The 14,902-nt window shown below is 30.3% G+C and overlaps 2 protein-coding genes across 3 annotated transcripts; both read left to right on the top strand.

Moving 5' to 3' along the window:
• The first annotated feature begins 344 nt into the window (after positions 1-344).
• Positions 345-2,409, top strand: LOC107406318 (uncharacterized). The gene is made up of 2 exons (XM_048476071.2): positions 345-639; positions 1,571-2,409. Exons 1-2 carry the CDS (start codon positions 472-474, stop codon positions 2,126-2,128), a joined length of 726 nt encoding a protein of 241 aa, XP_048332028.1. The 5' UTR covers positions 345-471; the 3' UTR covers positions 2,129-2,409.
• Positions 2,410-9,413: 7,004 nt separating this feature from the next.
• Positions 9,414-13,107, top strand: LOC107406320 (basic leucine zipper 9). Of its 2 annotated transcripts, XM_060817657.1 has the most exons (7): positions 9,414-9,758; positions 11,062-11,179; positions 11,401-11,569; positions 11,803-11,878; positions 12,005-12,067; positions 12,219-12,344; positions 12,457-13,107. In XM_060817657.1, exons 1-7 carry the CDS (start codon positions 9,501-9,503, stop codon positions 12,757-12,759), a joined length of 1,113 nt encoding a protein of 370 aa, XP_060673640.1. In that variant the 5' UTR covers positions 9,414-9,500; the 3' UTR covers positions 12,760-13,107. The 2 variants fall into 2 exon arrangements, with proteins under 2 accessions (XP_060673640.1, XP_015868915.1); XM_016013429.4 differs by lacking the exon at positions 12,005-12,067 and having other exon boundaries at positions 9,417-9,758.
• Positions 13,108-14,902: the final 1,795 nt, after the last annotated feature.

Raw genomic sequence — 14,902 nt, 5'->3', positions numbered from 1 at the left:
CTCCACACCCCCCCCCCCCCCCCCCCAAAAAAAAATAATAATAATAATAATAAAAGGAACTTAAAAGGAAATTATTCGAAACAAAAGATAAAGCAGAAGGAAGTGGCAAATGGGACAAAACCCACGAACGTATATAATTAGGATGATGTTTGTAATTTTGCGTCATAGTGGAGGGACGTATGCATTTTATGTCTACTTTAACCTTGTTGGTATTTTTATACTTTTATATATTTTTATTTTTATGGCCATGGATTAAGTTAAAAGCATGTTTGTGTACTATGCATTTAAAACAAGTCCACATACATTTATTTCCATTCATGTATAAATAGCAGCCAAGGCACCCCAAACTCAGAGAAGGAAAAAAAAAAAAAAAAAAATTATTTGTAAGAAGGAGAGCAAATAAACGCTCAAAAACCTCAAAACTCCAAAGAGAGCCAAAAAGTTAGTATTCCACTAGTTCGATCAAGAAAGATGGAATGGAGAAAATGTTATCTTGATGTTATACTTGTACCACTAGGTTTCATAATAATCACTACTTATCATATTTGGTTATGGCAAAAAGTTCGAACTCAACCGGAGACCACCATCATCGGAATCAATAGCAGAGGTCGCCGTTTGTGGGTCCAATCTATCGTCAAGGTATCATCCATTTTTCCTTTTCTTTCAGTTTCTTTCTACCCAAACAAACTATTTAAGAATTTGCATTTTCTTTCTTTCCGCACCACTAGATTTCTTTTTTTTTGGCTGGTTTTTTTTCCCATTCCTATTAATATACAATATTCGCTTACGTTACGTTACACTTCTATAACAAACTCCCCATAATTTCTTTGTGCATAGAATTATTAATTCGAACTGAATTTCTATCGTCATCCCTTTGGTGTGAGGCATAAATACATAATAATATTTTTCCACCATATAATATAAAACTGAATGATGGTGTTGGTTATTATTGATGATAAACATTGATAATGCTTTGTTTTTAATAGTATTTAATGGAGTTTGTTTGTGATTTCAATTTTTAGTTTTTTTGCCATATATACAATATATATATATATATATAGATAAGATCTGTTAGATTAAGAAAAATAATTTCAATGGTTAAATATTTTTATTTATATTTATGAAAATATTATTCGTATCATAAAATAAAATTTTTTTTAAATAATTTATAAAATAGATAATTTGTTTGAAAAAAAAAAAAGACAAGGTCTATTAAATCTATGCACGTATTTAGTACCACATTTGAGACGATGGTGGTACTTTTGTACAGCAAAACTATACCTTGTGGCCCGGAATTTTGAAACCCCATATGCATAATTATTTTTTTTGGGTGAAATCCCCATATGCATTTTTGTCTTATAAGGCAGACAGAGAAACACATATTTCACAATATGCAAAACTCAATCGAAATTCCACCATCTTTGATTCTCTATTCCACCAGGAAAAAAAAAAAAAAAAAAAAAAAACACCTTTTTTTTCCCCCTCTATTGCTTCACACGTCATCTCCAAAGCATCCAAAATAGTTTGTTCTGTCAAACCAAAATAATTATTTATTTTTTGCAAAATGCAGGACAATGATAAGAAAAACATTCTGGCTGTCCAATCACTAAGAAATGCCATAATGGGATGCAGTCTAATGGCAACAACTTCAATCCTACTCTGTTCTGGACTAGCAGCTGTTATAAGCAGCACATATAGCGTGAAGAAACCGCTGAACGATGCCGTTTACGGGGCACACGGAGAATTCATGGTGGCGTTGAAATACGTTACACTTTTAACAATCTTTCTCTTTTCATTTCTATGTCACTCTCTTTCTATAAGATTCATAAACCAAGTGAATATCCTAATCAATGCTCCAATGGACCCCACAATCTCTTTCATCACGACAGATTATGTGACAGATCTTTTGGAAAAAGGTTTCCTTCTAAACACAGTTGGGAACAGACTCTTCTATGCAGCTCTTCCTCTCCTTCTTTGGATATTTGGTCCTGTGGTGGTTTTCCTCTGCTCTGTGACAATGGTCCCTGTGCTTTACAATCTGGATTTTGTGCTACGAAGCAGTGAAAAGGGAAAGAGTAGTGTGAATGGGAATGGCAATCAAGAAGTTGAGTTCAGTGATAATGTCTGAAAGAAATTAATAATATTAATCATGTGTTATATATTGCGGGTTTTCCCACCTGATTTGCACGTGATCAGGATCCAAAATGAGAGAAACAGAGAGAGAGAGAGAGAGAGAGGTTAATTAGGTCATGGTTTGAGAACCAAAAGGAAGGTCAATTACTTTATATATATATTATATAATGTTGCGAAATAAAAAAAAAAAGAAAAAAAAAGTGCAATTGCAAAAGAATATGTAAGTTCAATTTGCCCTCTTGATATAAAATAAATGTCACATAATATATATATATATATATGGTATTTTTTTTTCTTTTTCTTTTTTTTTTAATTAGTTCCTGTATAGTAAATGATATTATATAAATATCTAGATCCATGGAAAAATGTAAGAAAAACATATCTTATCTCCCATTTTCAGTATAAAGGATAAGGTAAAACATGATGAATAAGTGACATATATATATATATATATATATATGTAGGGTAAAGAGTGTTGCCCAGTGAGTCAGTGACCATAATCTGATCTTTAGCCCTAAAGGCTTAGAAAGGTATGGTGAGTGACATTAATCATCTAACTTTTCCTAAAGAAAGGAACATCCATTTTTTCAGGCCTAAACCATTTATGTGCATGATTGTGTGTAATACACTGTTGTCCTTTTCGATATCCTATTTTACCAAGTTTGTGATGAGCTGAAGACCATTTTCTATCACCTACGTCAACAACATCTGAAGTTGATCTAACTCATCATTCATTATACCACCAAAAAAAGATCTAAGTCATAATTAATTAATAAATCAGGTAGTATATATATATTTATATATTCTCAAGAAAACTTGTCAAAATATTATCACCTTGATTATTATATTAATAAATTCAACAACATTATTTATTTTTTATTCAATAACTTAGTCAATGTGTTTCAATAATGATTCTAGTTACTCTGATGAATTTGTAACTTTGACACCTACTAGAGAAAAGGAGAGAAAAGGATAAACTTGCATGTTTCCAAATTTCTATCAAAATTTTATAAGAAAATAAAAACTAAACAATTACGTTATCATTTTTTTTCTAATAAAATTTAAAGTCTCAATAAAAAAATAATAGCAGTCTTAGTCATTGTGTCATTTATTTAAATATAGAGAGTGATATTGAAAAGGAAATTTCCATGCATGTCATCATCAAAAAATAATATATGCATGCATGCATCTTTAAAAAAAGTAATTCAATTATAATTTTTTTTTTATTATTTTTTTTATGTGCATAAAGATGAAATGACCATGCATGAAGCAAAAGGTGCTTTTGAATGTATTTCATTTAATTACTTGAAAATATTTTCACAAAATCTGAAAATAAGTTGATATCAAGATATAAAGGCAAGCAAGAGTACGAAGAAAGTATTCTATTTAATCTGCAAGCCCATCAATTTCATGCATTTTGATTTAATCAATTCTGAGTGGGACACTTTAAATTAATTTCTGATCCTTAATAATGTAGTGAGTCTCCCGAGATAGCTAGTATTTGAGACCATAAATTAACTGAAGAATCTATCTTGTTTCGTGCTTTCCATAAAAATATAAATAATAATAAAAATTAAAAAATTAAAAAAAAAAAAAAAAAAAAAAAACCTTTTCCTATCTTTCATAAAAGCCCCACAATCCGCAACCTATAGTCATTATGTTGCATGATAATGCACTTTAAAAAAAAAAAAAAAAAACTGTATAATTGGTATTGCCACTTACATTTTAATGTCTAAGTTTCAGACAAAACTCCAAAACATTATTATTATATATTCTACGTGATCTTTCCTTATTATAGTTGGGTTTGGTTTTCTTTGTTATAAAATTAGAAATGATTACCAAAATATTTAGATATAAATTTCTTATTAAATTTAAAATTCCACATAGAAAATTGACTGAAATAAAGCTTATTATAATGCTAAAACAAATTGACAGATTCATGAATTAGCTAGCTAGGTAGCTAGCTAGTTTTTTGAACTCACTTCTTTGTCTAATCATATACTAAAATCAATATTTATTCCTATGCAGTTGGCATTCCAATTGTTTCTAAGGAAATTAATGTGAATATGAAAAGTAGAATAAATGTAAATAACGTTCCCTAAAGAAAAATATCCTTTTTTTTATTTAATGATAAAAATTATATTCTTCAAGCACGTTTATAATTAGTTTTCGCAATGGGAATCGGTAATGAGTACGAACCGTATGAATAAATCACAGCGTTCATATGTGAACCCAGTAGGAGAGATCCACGAGAAGAAGCGGTGGGTCCCAAAAACAGTTGGGCCAGCATAGTAGTACAAGTTGGGCTTTTTATCTTGTGAATCGCCATCTGTTTAGCGGATTATGCTGCTTTTTATTCGAATGAATCTGCTTTTTAATCTACAATTTTTATTCGTTTATTTGGTGGAGTAAATGAAGGAATCAAATATTTTATTTAATTATATTATAGATATATATATATTTGATATTTTTGTTTAATTATATCGCTTATACTATTGTTTAGTATCTATTTATTCTTTGGAGCAATGTGTTAACAAAACAATCAAATAGCTTGTTTTTAACGACAATTAAAAAGTAGTCATGAAATTATTCTACCTAACTAGAATGTTAGGTTCACAAATCAGGATTCATGGAATAGTAGTTTCACTTTCTTTTTCTTTTTCTTTTTTTTACTTTTTTTTTTAAAAGTCAAAGATAACCAGTAAAAGATGAAAAATTCTCAGTTTAGTTTATCGATAAACCAAAAGGAAATAATTAAAATTTATATTGGATAATGTCTAGCGCATTAGTCTAACAATTACTTTCCAGCTTCCAATTTTTTCGGTGAATTATGCATAAAATTATGCAATTTATCATTTGATATTTGTCTGTCAATGATATTATTTAATGGATGTGAATGAAATAATAATTAAAGGAGAAAAGTGATAATTATTTGAATTCTAAGATGAAGTTTATAATATTATTAAAATCAAATAGATCTAAGTGAAACCTTAGAAAATGTAAATGAAATTAAACAAAAATAATATTCAAAGGTTATTATATGTGTAAAAAATAATGAAAAAAAAAAGGAGAAAGATAAATTTACAACAGATTTAATCTCCAAAGAAATTTGTGTAATAATTTTCATTGATTTTATGTTAAAAAAAAGTGAACATTAGTGGGTCATGTTGAAATCATGTTTGGGTTTGAAGGACTTGGACTGAGTTGTGATATTGGCTTTGTGAGGAACTGACCCATCAACTAACCGAATGGCTGGGCCGCAGCGTAACTGATGTGCTCTCAAATGAGAAGTTGAGGGACTTACGGTAGGAACCTCACTGAAAATCCAATCATGCATTTAAAAAACAAAACGGCAACATCTATTTGATGAGACTTTATACTAATCAAATTCCAAAAAACATTCTCTGTCCCAAAAAATCCCCTTAAAAAAAAAAAATCCAAAAATAATTCTCATATTGCAATTAGAGGAGCCCAAAGCCCAAACAAATGGGCAGCGAGGAATGGAAGTAGAAATGGTTCCCAGCCTTTTAGGAGCTTTATGAGCTAGGGCCAATACAAACAAGGACTTGTTTCCATTTGACCTAATTGCCCTTTATTTATTTTGATGCTTATTTTTATTTTATACTTTGTACACAAAAAAAATAATAATAATAAAATAAAAATTTGATGCTTATTTTTATTTTATACTTTGTACACCAAAAAAAAAAAAAAAAGGAAAAAAATTTCTAGTTGATGTAATATACATATTACATCCGTAGCCCCATCAAATTGCTTAAAAGTTAAAGGCATCTCCACCTGTAAAAATAGCAAAGAAATAAATTCACTTTGGAGATCTCAAGGGTTTTTGGAATTTATGGGTTTGGATGATCCTGTTGTACTCTTTCCCTTTGGGAAATTTTTTTTTTTCAAACATCTTTGGGAGAATTAATTTGATATTATTAATTAATAATCTAATTATCACAATAAACTAAGTAAAATATAAAAATATATCGATGACTTCAGAACATATATTTCATCATTATGTTCATTTTATGAACTAAACCCTACCTATCATTTAAACATAAATGTTTTTTGCTAAGGCAGACAGTAAAAAAAAAAAAAAAAAAAATGTTATTAACAACTAAAGTCTAGGGGATCAAATTATCCCAACACAAAGATAATTCTAAGGCACTTTTTCATCATCTTCTCATGGATAGCAGCACAACTGTTGTTTTTCTAAATAATGATCCTAGATTTGAATTATGATATTCCCATTGATAAATTAAAAAAATAAAAATTTCCCAACGAACAAGCTGCATCAATAATGCTTTTCAAGAAAAAAGACCCAAAAAGGATTTGTTAATGCAACCACTATTAAGCACTCAGATCTAAAATCTTAACCATCTTAAATTCATAGGGCCTATGAATTTTCGTCATGGCCGATAGTGAAGGTCTCATCTATGGTGATTTGCTAAATCTAAACGTAACTTTCATACAACATTTTAAAATTATCATATGCTTTTTTAGGCATAAGAAAGAGCTCCCACCTGGCAATTGAAAATTATAACTTTCTCAATTTTTAAAGCAGAGTCTATGAATTTCTTGAAGCCAGGTCAGTATCTTTTGCCCACTTGATCATTTTCCAATTGAAAGAAGTATTTGATAAACTTTTTAGGTGGTGGCTGTGACGTTTTTAGGACATTTCTTGATAACTCACCGTAGAAAGTTAGGTATTACCCGGTCTAAGTAAAGTAAAGTTAGAGGGAAAGAAAAAGAAAAGATAATAATAATAATATTATTAATATAAAGCAAAGCTCAACACTTTTATAACACAAAAAAAGTGAAGGTTAAGCTTCTTTTTAGCATAGGGATACAAAAGCATCCATCAGCATCCTTTTATTTTGAGGTCGGTGCCTGTCCAAATCAAGCTCCTTTGTAGCTTTGTCCTACTTTTCCCCATTAGCATCCTCCCCAAGTTGCCCTCTAATTACTTCCTCCACCACTAATAACCCAATGCAACCCCACCTCATTTATTATATCTGTTTATATGTATATAAGTACAGTTTTGATATAATGAAAGATTTACGAAGGACAACCTTTACAGCAATTAGATCTGTATAATTTTATGTAATTTTATAATCATGAATAATTATTTTTTATTTGATTTGGTTTTGTAATTGGATAATTTATAGGTTTTTCTTATATAATAATTTTGAATTCCAAATATTAAAATTGTACTTTTGTTTCCAATAGTATCTTAGGTTTTCTTAGGTTAGGATTGCAATATGCATGTGGAATAGTCCAGTGGTTAATAACTTAACAAGCTATATACATATATAGTTATTAAAACTGTTCAGATGGCAAATGGTAATGACCATGATAAGTAAAAGGAAAATTATGGATTCAATTAGACTTGCTACTAAAATCTCTCTTCAATTTATGAATTTTTTTTAAAAAAAAATCGGTTTTATGATTAATTGAATAACATATTTTTAGTTTCTTTTGAGAGAACAAAAAAACAAACAAACATATATATGTTTCCCATAAAACAATTTCAATTATTATAATCCCTCATTAGTTAAATATCTATGGAGGGGTGATTTTCACCTAGGTCAAGATTTCATGTAAATGATGTTAGTGCTAATTAACAATTAAACAATTAACATGCTTAATCAACCTATCAATCAAATAACGCAAAAACCTATACAAACTCACAGATAGATATATGCGAACATATTATACATTAATTAAACAGAGAACATTTATATTGACCTTTAAATGCAATTATTGATCCTTTAGATCCGTTACTTGTAAGACCGAAAACAATCAAGTGTAGTATTAAATTGACACATTTTGTTCTAACATTCTCCGTTGAACTTTACCAAATGGACAAAATAGATATTTCAAAGCCTTTTGTATTGCTACCAGTCTATTGTATCCAATATGTCACACATTTTAATAAATTGAAGACGTGCAAGTTATATGGCTTATTTCCCAATTTTTACACACCCAAAATAATAATGATAACTAGCTATAGATCTTTGAGTACAATTAGTCAAGTGAAGTATTATAGAAAATTTGTTCTCGACGACTCACTATAATAGCCAATAAATAAGCTAATTCCATTTTTGGTATAAATGAATTGCATAAAATTATATAGATTTGAACAGTTCACATATAAAATATTTATTATTCGTAAAGAAAAAATTAGTATTATCAATTCTACAAATAATTGTGGGTCGTACAGAATTTATTAGTTTTCATCATAAAAGCTTTTCTCTATCCCACGTTACTTAAATCTTAGATCTACGTATTGGTTAATAAATGAAATGGTCATGAAAGCTAAATGGTAAATTATTGGCTTTTAAAATTAGGGTTTGATGGTTAATAAATGAAATGGTCACGAAAGGTAAACGGTAAATTATTGGCTTTTAAAATTAGGGTTTGATACTTTGATTAACTTTAAAATTTATTAAGAGAACAGTTAATGAATAATAAATCTTATTATCATAAAAAAAAATAATAAATCTTATTTTTTTCTATTGTATATGAAAAAAAGTTTGGTCAACTTAAACAAAAAGAACAAAAAAAGGGAGAGACCATAAAATTCTATAAGCTTTAAATCGAATTTTTAGTGTCCATTAGAAATTACTAATAATTCAACAAATAATAAAGGATTGCACAAATTTATTCCTTTAAATAATAAAATAATATTTATTTATCATTAATTACTTAAAACATAAATCTCCTTTTTATTAATAAAATGAAAAGTAATATCATTATGGTATGTTGATTACTGAAAAGGAAAGAGGCAAATTATTGGAGTAGACGTTGTAAAATACAAATACCCCCAGAGTCCATACCAAACCTGAAAATGAGGCAGATTCTATGTGACCCACCAAAGAGATCATCACGTTGCGTGGCAGTACAGTGATTCCTTCCAGATTCCAGGGATCAACGGTCCACGTTCATTATTAACACCAACTTACTTTTTCAACCTTACTTCGACACCAAGAACTCTGGGTTCCTGAATTTACCATAAAACCCCCCAGACGGACCCCATCCAAACCCTGATTCAAAACACGTGTGAAAGCAACGGACCAACCACGTAATTTTAGGGAATCGACAAGGGCATTTTCATAAAAAGAAAGGAAACGTCAAACTTTTAACTTCATGTGCCGCCCACTTTTTTTTCTTTCTTTCTTTTTTTTTTTGCTTTTTCACAGAACGTACTTGTCTCTCACTGTCTCTGTGCCTTTTTTATTTTATTTTTCCTATTTATACCTCTTTGGATTTCAGCAACTTCTCTCTCTTACTCTTTTTTTTTCACACACAGTCTCTCTCTCTCTCTCTCTCTAACTAGATAATCTCACCGGAGGTAAATTAATATGGAGCATAAAGTGGCCGGCCGCGTGGTCCCGAGCACGGTGACTCAGTCCCAAACGACGTCGCTCTATAGTAGCTGCGGCGATATGAAGCGAAGCCCCTCGGAATTGGCTCTACAGGAGTTTCTCATCCTAACAAACGAGAACGAGGAGGAGAAAATCGGCGATTTGAGAAATCAAAGGGACAGATTTTTCTCCGAAACCGAGGGGTTTTTCGGCGATGTTTATTCTGTCGATTTTAGCTGCGGTTTTAAAAATCGGGTTAGTTCCATTTCCCTCGTTCACGCTCTTTTGCCCGGGTCTTTTTATGTTTTATTTTGCAAGCAATGACGTGGAAAAAAAGGAGGATTTTTTTTTTCAGCAGAAATTCTTTGAAAATTTGTAGATTGAAGTCTATTAGTTATTATTATTATTATTATTATTATTATTATTATTATTATAACCATTGTTTTATTGTCAGAAAAAAAAAAAGTGTTCACGTACTAGTATATATATTTTCATCCGTAGTTCATAGATGGTAAAAGAAAGAAACGAATTTGATAATATTACAAAAACAAAAACGAAAATATTGAAATAAGTGTGGAACAATAAATGGGGTCATCAATATATATCTAATCTAGGTTATAAAATTTTCAACCATTAATATAAGCAACATTTTTTTATAAATAAATTTGATAAATAACTTATGTTGTTGATCATAAATATTCAATTGCATGTAATTTACAAAACATTTTATTATTCGTAATCAATCAAATATTTCAAATGAAATTGATTTAATTATAGGTCAGAAATAGGAGAGAAAATATATATAATACCACCTAATAAAATGCAATTCAATAATTTAATATCCTTAGCATTACTTATATGTGTTACACGTGGCACTTGCAACTTCAAAGAAGAAACAAAAAATTTTAAAAAAAAAATGTAAAAGCCAAAAAAATGTTATAATTATTGGGTTACGATATTGAAAATTAATATATAAAAATAAAGTCTGATTGGATTTGAATCTTTGTTATTTTAATTCTGATAAAAATTATAATAAAAAAAATTAAAATATTAAATGATATAAATCATTTCAAAATTATATAATTAATTTTTATCGTTTATTAAAAATTTGTAAAAGAACCATAAAAAAAATAGGACAACCTGATTTTTTTTTTTTCCCTAATTTATAAATAAACTATAGAGATGGAGTCATAGGCCATGTCAACACGAATTGTCGGAATTTGGAAGCCAACGTGGTCATAGGCCATGTCAACACGAATTGTCGGAATTTGGAAGCCGACGTGGACTAAGGACCATGTGAAAAAACCTCCATCATAATTTTTTATGGAATTGCATGCCAAAAAAAAAAAAAAAAAAAAAAATTGCTGAATTTGGTGCGGCATGGTCGCAAGCAGAGCATTTGCCCATGGCCATAGATAGCAGGAATTTCTTACATATAATTTTTAATTAATTAATTGATTAATCAATTAAGTAATAGCAAGTTCGTCATCACCTAATTTTAGATAACCATTTTGGTCTTATAGAAGATGGGTTAATTTTATCGATCTCATAAACACAGGATTTCATGAATGGATTCTCAAGCGGTGAACTGATTGAAACCCTTATGTGCTCTCCAAATCCAACAACCAAGAATTCCAGCATCTCCGTAACCATGGATTCACAGTCATCAATATGTGGTAAGATTTTTTGTACACATTAGAAAAAGCCCCCTTAAATGGTTTCAGTTAGTTTATTAGGATATGTCTGAGAGACATATATAATATATCCTAGCCAGTTGTTATGTTGGAGAATCATTTCTTTTCTTTTGGTCTTTTTTCATATTATGTAATTTGGTGCAATTAATTTAGTGGGTTTTTGAAAAAATTGATCGCTAGCTAGCTGATATCGATTATTGCAGTGGGTAGTCCAATATCAGCCAATAAACCAAAAGACAGAGATGATAACCAAGCAGCAGGAGCTACCAGTACTGGTTCCTCTCGTGAACCTTCGGATGATGAAGATGTTGAGATAGAAGCTGGTCCATGTGAACAGAGCACTAAACCTGTTGATGTCAAGCGCTATAAAAGGTTCATTTTTCAATCGTTAGTTTTCATGGAAAAAATATATATTATTCTTTCTATAATATATATATATATATATATATATATATAATCATATACAAACTGATATAGATCATTTTATAATATAAATATATATATATATATATATGTATCATTTTATATTATATATATATATATATGTATATATGTATATGTGTATATATTCCTTCAGCCATTGTTATATATCTCTTTGGTTTCAGGATGGTTTCAAATCGGGAGTCTGCTAGGCGATCCAGAAAGAGGAGACAAGCACATCTGGCAGAACTTGAGTCCCAGGTATTTATATATTCTAATCCCTTTGATATTGAAGGAAAGCCAAATACTTAAAAGCTTTTTTTTTTTTTTTTTTTTTTTTTTTTTTTACTTTAACAATGGGATTTTTATTCATTTCGTTATGTAGTGTGTGTTGTGGTTATAAAAAGCATATTACTTACTTCTTTCAATACGAGAATGTTTTGTTTTCAGGTTCAATTTCAGTTTCTATTTTTGCCTTTTTTATTTTTATTTTTTACTATAATAATATTCTTGAATGTATATGTAGTCCAATCATTGTAATCTCTTTCGGTATAAATGATCATTTTACAAATTCAATTTTTTGATTGTTCCCGATCAAAAGGTTGAACAACTGAGAGAAGAAAATTCAACTCTATTCAAGCACTTTACAGATGCTGCTCATCAGTACCGTGATGCTGACACAAATAACCGAGTACTAAAATCGAATGTGGAAGCTATGAGAGCCAAGGTATCTGTAAATATATCATTAATTAGAAAAGTAAACAATAGGAAAGGCCAAAAAAAAAAAAAAATTATTTTGCCAAAATTTCATTCTAATTAAATGTCACCATTACTTGCAGGTGAAGTTAGCAGAAGATATGGTTGCTAGAGGCTCCTTAACCTGTAATCTCAATCAACTTATTCAAACTCATTTGACTACACCACAACAGCTTGGTACTCCTAGTCTTCGTAGGGCAGCACACGTGTCACCAACCATCAACGTCCCTGGAGACCACGACGGTTCGTTTTCTGGAATCACAGGGCAGAGTAATTCAGCCCTTGGACTTGGAAACTCCAATATCAACAATAACAGTGTCAATTCCACAATCATGAATAATGATAATATAAGCTGTGTTTCCGATATTTCTCTCTGCTTCAACTAGGATATACTTCTGTGTTATATGCCTTAGGCAGGTTCAGTTGTTGTTAATGTTGTTGTTGTTGTTGTTTTAGATTTTCTAGTTTTGTTTTAGTGGTGGTTTTGTTTGTCCTGTATTTTATAGTAATTAGTGAAGTACAAAAACTTTGTTGCTTTTTAGTGGTTTTTATTTATAGATGGTGGTGATTCATGGATCCAAGAAGTGTTTGGATCAGAGTTGTTTGGGACATCCTTGAGGCTTTCCCTGCTGGCTTTTTAAGTGTTTATAAAACCAGCCTACTAGAAAGTAGACATGGTTCCAGAATTTCTGAAAGGCAGTTAATTTTCTTTTTAAAAAAAATTGATTTGTCTATTTTTATGCTTTTTCATCTTATTGATTAATGGTACCAATTCTTTACCCCTAGATAGGTTCTAACGGGAGGAGTGATTTAATAGCATGCATTATTGCTAGCTGAAAGTGGTGCTATGAGAGTGTGACACATAACTATTTGTCTTTCCCTAATAATTGGATAAAGTAAATCGATAGATATGGATCCAACTTGTAACTCATATCCAACAAGGTGATTCACAAAAAGAAAAAGAAAAGAAAACATGAGCAAGGCACACTTGTCTTCCAATTAAAGTTGTAACAGCTTCATATATATATATATATATATATATATATATATATAAATATATATCCATTTGGTACCACTGTGGGTACCGACCTTAAAGTACATTAGTGATTTGACAAAATAAAAGGGCATAGCGTATTTATAGGGGACAGTAATAATTCCGAATCCAAATCCAAAAAGATGGTATCAATAACGTTACAGATAAATCAAATGGATAACGCTACAATAGAACCCCTTAAAAAAAAGGTTTAGAGTGAAAAATATTTCACAGCTTATAGATAATATTATTTAATTATAAAGAATGTATTATGCTTTTATGAAATACATTGGCTAATTTATAGATAATATTATTAATTTTTAAAATTTTATTCATTTTATGGATTATGTTATTCAATTTAAAGATCATATTATTAATTTATAAATAATGTTACTACTTTTTAAAATATTACTCATTGGATAACATTATTCACTTTTTAGAATATGTTATCCAGTTTATAAACCATGTTACTTGATTTTACAAGGATTGTTTAAGTGCAATCCTTTTAAGAGGTTGTATTGTTAGAAATTTTCATATCAAATTTTAAAATGAAATCAATCCAACAAACAAATATTTATTTAAGAACTAATTCTTAAAAAAGTCTAGTTTATATTAATCTTTTCTCGATTTGAAAGTTATATTTTTACCTATCATACCAAATGTTTTAAATTGTAAATCATCACTGAAATAGAATAGTATTTTTGCAGGTGCCTTATGTCACGGACTTGTTTGTTTACCCTTCAAGCCGTGCGGCCTTAGTTGCTATTCCGACCCTTTGTTGCAACTAAGTAAGCCTTTTGCCCACTAAAAGAGAAAGCTAAGCAAAGAAAGCTAGAGCACAAAGAGAGTTTGGGAGAATGAAAGTATATTACTTGAAAGAGAGCTTTACAAGTATAGATGAGATTTCTTGGATGGTTTGGCCAAATGAGGCCTCCACCTATTTATAGGCATACAAAGCTTAATCCTACGGCTATAATTGCTTTAATCCTACGGTGGAGAATGGTTCCCACCTACTTTCCCACCTACTTTACATAAAATATCTAAAGAAGCATCTAGAATGGATATGTACATGGCTTGACCTAGGTGCTTGGCCCATTGTAAGGCCCAAAATAGGCCCAAAGTGGATTATAAGGCCCAAAATGGATTGCAAGGCCCAAAATGGAGAGAATGCTCACCAAGTGTTTGATGAAATGCTTCAACCGTGACATTCTCCCCCACCTATGCCGTCGACGTCCTCGTCGAGCTTGCTTCATGGAACATCTTGATATGATCTTCAAATTGCCAAAGCGCGATAGCAGGTTCCCAACTTGCTTCGCTATCGGGAAGTCCCTTCCATTTCACCAAGTACTCATGACTCGGATGGTTGTCCCTTCCACGAACTACTCGATCAGCTAAGATGCTCTCCACATCCTTGTCATAAGTGTTGTAGACCCCTATTGGTGCTCGCTTGGACTCCCTTCTTGTATGGTCTTCCTCATCCTTGTAGTATGGCTTTA

This window comes from Ziziphus jujuba, chromosome 5 (genome assembly GCF_031755915.1).
Source record: "Ziziphus jujuba cultivar Dongzao chromosome 5, ASM3175591v1".
NCBI classification, from domain to species: Eukaryota; Viridiplantae; Streptophyta; class Magnoliopsida; order Rosales; family Rhamnaceae; genus Ziziphus; species Ziziphus jujuba.
This window is presented reverse-complemented; position numbering and strand designations above follow the sequence as displayed.